At 44.9% G+C, this 4,901-nt stretch overlaps 1 protein-coding gene across 6 annotated transcripts in view; it reads left to right on the plus strand.

Annotated features, from left to right (window-relative positions):
* Positions 1-4,180, plus strand: part of Specc1 (sperm antigen with calponin homology and coiled-coil domains 1) — a 274,206-nt gene extending 270,026 nt beyond the window's left edge. For all 6 annotated transcript variants that reach the window (XM_036196411.1, XM_036196412.1, XM_036196413.1 and 3 more), the window contains one exon: positions 3,634-4,180. In XM_036196411.1, coding sequence (XP_036052304.1) covers positions 3,634-3,723 — 90 coding nt within the window. In that variant the 3' untranslated portion in view covers positions 3,724-4,180. The remainder of the gene's footprint in view (positions 1-3,633) is intronic.
* Positions 4,181-4,901: the final 721 nt, after the last annotated feature.

Below are 4,901 nucleotides of genomic sequence, written 5' to 3' on the forward strand. Positions count from 1 at the left end.
TTCGTTGCTTGTTTGCTATTTGTTTTGTGGATGGCCGTCCAGTGCAGTATCAGGTACTGAGGAGAGCATCCTTACCTCTCTCTTCCCAGAGCTGAAATCTTGACCCCCTCATTGTTCTTCTAGACTGTTTTGCTGATTTTTTGCATTAATAAATTTTAGAGTCATTTGTCAATACCTACCAAAAATTAAGGTTTTCTGAGATTTCTGGGCAGTGGTGGCGCACACCTTTAATCCCAATACTCAGGAGGATCTCTGTGAGTTCGAGGCCAGCCTGGTCTATAGAGTGAGTTCCAATGCAGCAAGGGCTACACAGAGAAGAACCCTGTCTTGAAAAACAAAACAAAACAAAAACAAAAACAAAAATTCTGGGATTTTGATTTGGATTATATCTATATATCAAACTTGGAATAATTAATCTTAACACTATCATATTTTAACTCAAATATATAACACATGTCTACTCATTTAGATATTTGCTTTCTGTCATGATTTGTAGTCTTCTGCAGATAGAATGTGTACATATTATGTTAGATTTTGTCTTTAAAAGTAGGGAGTGGGACGTAGAGAGATGGCTCAGTGGTTAAAAGCACTGGCTGCTCTTCCAGAGGACGCAGGTTTGGTTCCTAGCACTCACAAGGCAGCTCACAGTGGCCTGGAACTCCAGTTCCAGGGGATCCAATGCCCTCATCTTGGGTACCAGGCATCCATGTGGTACATACCCATATATGCAGGGGAAAAAACACTCACACACATAAAATTAAAACTAAACAAACTTGGAGGGGGGGGGTAAGTAATATGTTTTTCTAGTTAAAAATCCCTGCTTTTCATTTCTGGCATATAGGAAAGTGGCTGAGGTCTGTGGGCCTGTATAGTGAAACCTTGCTAACCTTGTATGCAGGCTTGCTTTTCAACCTCTACAGCATCTGCAAAAATAGTTTTATTGTTTCCTTTGTAATCTGTATGCCTTTTTATTTCTTTTTCATGTCTTATTAACTAAAGTTTCGACTACTATATTGAACAGGACAAGTAAGAGGGTCCATGTTTGTCTCAGTCTTGATTTTAGGGGGAAGCATTATCCTATACAATTAAGTATGGTGCCAGCTGTTGGGGGAGGCAGTACATACCCTTTGTGTAAAATAAGTTAACTTCTTTGTTTTGCTTTTTGAGAATTTTTTTTTATCATGAATAGATTATGAAGTTTGTTGAACATATTTTTTTCTCAGTCTGTTAATATGTTAATATTGATTTAAAAGCATTGGGCCAGCTTCACATTCCTTGGATGAGCCTCCTTTGATCATGATACTTTATAGATTAATGAATTCAGTTTACTAATATTTTTTCCAATCTGCTAGCAGTTTTGTCTGTTTATCTGAGAAACTTACAGTTTTCTCGAAGTGTCTTTGACTACCTCAGGTTGCAGGCTAATCTGGCTTCACAGGATAAGTTGTGAAATATTCTCTCATCTTCCATTTTTGAAAACTGAATAACTGGAATTAGATCTCCTATATGTGTTTGGTGGAATCATGTGGACCTGGGTTTGGGCTGTTAACTGTTAATTTAAGCAAATCTCATGTGTGGTGAAATTATTACTAAGACGGCCTACCTCCCTCCTGAAATGTACACACCATTTCTCCAAAAGTTTTCAGATGTGATATTAATTATGTAACAAAGTATTTTTGATTCAGTAACTGCTAGTATGAAATGGTCTGAGTTCAACCATGACTAGTAACTGTACTTTCAACTCATCTGAAACTACAGACCCCTCCTCTACAGAAAGGGAAGTTTTCTGTCTCTCCTGAGTTCGTAGGCATGCCTTCTCAGAGCTGATCTGCCTCCAAATCAACACTGTCAGACTTTTCCCCCTAAGACAGAGTTTCTCTCTGGCTGTCCTGGAATTCTCTTGGTAGATTAGGCCTGCCTCCGTCTCTCCCGTGCACTTAGTCTTTACCACATGCCCATGCTGTCATTAGCATCCCCTGCTCTAAGACTTCATTTTTCTTCCTTCAAAAAATTTTCTGGGAAGAACTGTGTGGAAGGTCCCTCTTGTTTCCCAAGTGCCCTTGCTGGTGGATTATGATGTGCTTATTGGTGAAATTGAAATTATTAAGGCCACTCCACGTAGTTAAAAGGGAGGTTTATTTTGTGGGGTAACTTACAAATGAAGGGGTAGGTTGCAGGGTCTGGGAAAGGTATAGTGCAGTCCGGCGGTGTTCTCTGGAGAACTCTGTTCGTCTACCTCGAGCGTCCAGGGTCCTGGAACCAAGAGAGACCTCTCCTCTCCATCCTGTGTCTTCCGCTTCCTCCTCCACCCTGCCTTGTGGGCGTGACCATTACCAAAGCCTCAATGGGGGTTGGAACTTCCAGGCCAAGGCTGGGATGGCTACCCACTACAAGTGCTGGTCATTTTAGCGTGACCAGGGAGCAGAGCAGGAGAGAAGTGTTCATTTGGCGGCCAGTTGGCAGCTACCCAGGAGCAGATGTGCGCTGGTCAGCCACTTTCCCTTTGCACCTCTGCTCCTGGCTGTTCTGTTACAGCCACAAAAGACTCCACGTCCGATCCCAGCGTTAATAATTAAACGTGTTCTAAAGAGCTTGGTGAGTGTCCTGCCAGGCACCTAGCCCTCTCACCTGTCTTCTCGCCTTTGGCCTTGCCCTTACATGTGCTTGTTAAGCAAGCTTCCTTGCAAAATTAGCCCCCAAAAACTAGTAAATTAATAAAACTAAATAAAGAGCCCAAAAAAAATTTCACTCAACTAAAGGGGAAAAAATGAAGAAAGAGAGAGAGAGAAGGAAAGGAAGGAAGGAAGGAGGAAGGGAGGGAGGGAGGGAGGGAGGGAGGAAGGAAAGCAAGAAAAAAGAAAGAAAGAAAGAAAGAAAGAAAGAAAGAAAGAAAGAAAGAAAGAAAGGAAAGGAAAGAAAGAAAGAAAGAAGGAAGGAAGGAAGGAAGGAAGGAAGGAAGAAGGAAAGAAGAGAGAAAGAAAGAAAGAAAGAAAGAAAGAAAGAAAGAAAGAAAGAAAGAAAGAAAGAAGGAAAGAGAAGGAAAGGAAAGCCCAGCACTAAGTGGTGCTACACTAGTAGAGCACGTGGTTTGAAGTGGCTCGAGGCGTCTCTGGTGACCCCATGACTAGCTCTGGAGGAACTAACTGGGCAGAAAGAGATAAGACTGCCCAGTGCAGAGTGCAGTGCAGTGGGAGTGAAGGAAACTGCAGCTAGCACACCCCCACTGAAGCACAGTGGTGTGAGAAAGCATACACAGGAATGTCCACTGGAAAGATGCAGGGTGTGTGAAAGCATGCCCACTGTGGTGGGAGCCAGGAAAGTGGACTTCGTTCATGTGCGCATTAGAAAACGAGAAACCATTTACAGATGCAGAAGCTCGGGGGCTGTAAAACGCTGTAATGGTGTTTAAAGATGAAAGCACTAGGAAGTCATGTCTTTGGGCTTTGAAAGAGACATATCTCCCAGGTAAGGCTGCCGAAAAGCCTAGCTCAGGACTTCAGCGTGGTCTGTTTGCCTACACTTTGGTTCCTGTCAGTGGGAGGTTTCCAGTCAATACCAGTCCTGACCTGGATCAGAGTCATTGGTAAAAAGGGGTCTGAGATGTTCCTCTTGTACTGTTGCCTTCCCCTGCAGGAGCTCAGTGAGATGCTGTACACGGACCGGCCTGACTGGCAGAGCGTGATGCAGTATGTGGCCCAGATCTACAAGTACTTTGAGACATAAACAGAAGACCCAACAACAGCCGCTGCCTCTTGGCCTGAAGTTTGTCCTGGAAGCACCTGCTCACTGTCCACCACACCTGCTGTGCCCACCACCTAGCCGTCTGGATTTCCAAGGAAGGCTTAAGCCAAGTGGACCATCACTCCGTGGAGAAGCAGAGCTAGCTCCACCATGTCCCCATCTCAGATGCAAACGTGTCTGGAGCCCATGCTCAGGAATCCTTGTTCCCAGTGGGAAGTTTCTAGAGAGGCAGGCCTGGCTTCTCACACACTGGGTCTCAAACCCAGGCCCTCTTCTGTGAGAATCCCAAGGGTTGCCAGTCCCATTTGCTGCCCACACGTGGCCTACACCCTTCAGTCACCATGTCTTTTCTTCTTCTTCTCCTTCCTCCTTCACTAAAACCGCTCTAGCTTTGCTTTATTCAAAACTTTGTCCTTACCAGCTGCTTACCCCCCCCCCCAATAAAAGAACATCCCTACAAAACACAAAAACAAAAGCAGCTTTTGCTTCTTAGCAACCTGGAAACACACTGATTAGGGAAGTAGTATGCTCGCTCGGTTCTGTATAACCGAGGGCTAAGTAACTCTGCATATAGATCTCACTGTCCCTATTAGATTCCTCACAAGTGCAAAGGGACACTTAGGTCCTTGGCAGAGGCCCATGGGAGGCCAGCTGGCATGCTCATTAACCACACAGCCTGAGTGCAGCTGATGTCATGGCAGATGTGAACGGTGACCGTTGTCCACAGCACCTTCTGCCCTGCTGTTTACTGACAGACCCATTCACACACATATCTGCCAAACACAGAACTCAACACGAGTCTCATGTGTGTGAAGCAGCCTGGGATGGTGAGCTTCCTGTACGTTTGCACAGTTCTGCAGGCTGAGAGGTGCACCCCTTGGAATCCTGGGGGGGACAAGAAATATAAACCACGTTTTGGCTCCAAACAGGCTTGGCCCTTGGTACTTGTCAGGCCTTTTACATTTGCCTAATGAAAGAAACTATTAGAAGTGGTGATGGTTACTCTGTCCCCTAAAATCCCGCTGGTTCCCTAAGAAGCAGCACACGCCCCTCTCCTGAGTGCTCAAGCCAGGTGGTTCTAGACAGTGGTTCCCAACCTTCCTAATGCTAGGAGGTCCTCATGTGGTGGAGACCCCCAACCATAAAATTATTTCATTGCT

Source organism: Onychomys torridus, chromosome 8 (assembly GCF_903995425.1).
Source record: "Onychomys torridus chromosome 8, mOncTor1.1, whole genome shotgun sequence".
Taxonomy (NCBI): domain Eukaryota; kingdom Metazoa; phylum Chordata; class Mammalia; order Rodentia; family Cricetidae; genus Onychomys; species Onychomys torridus.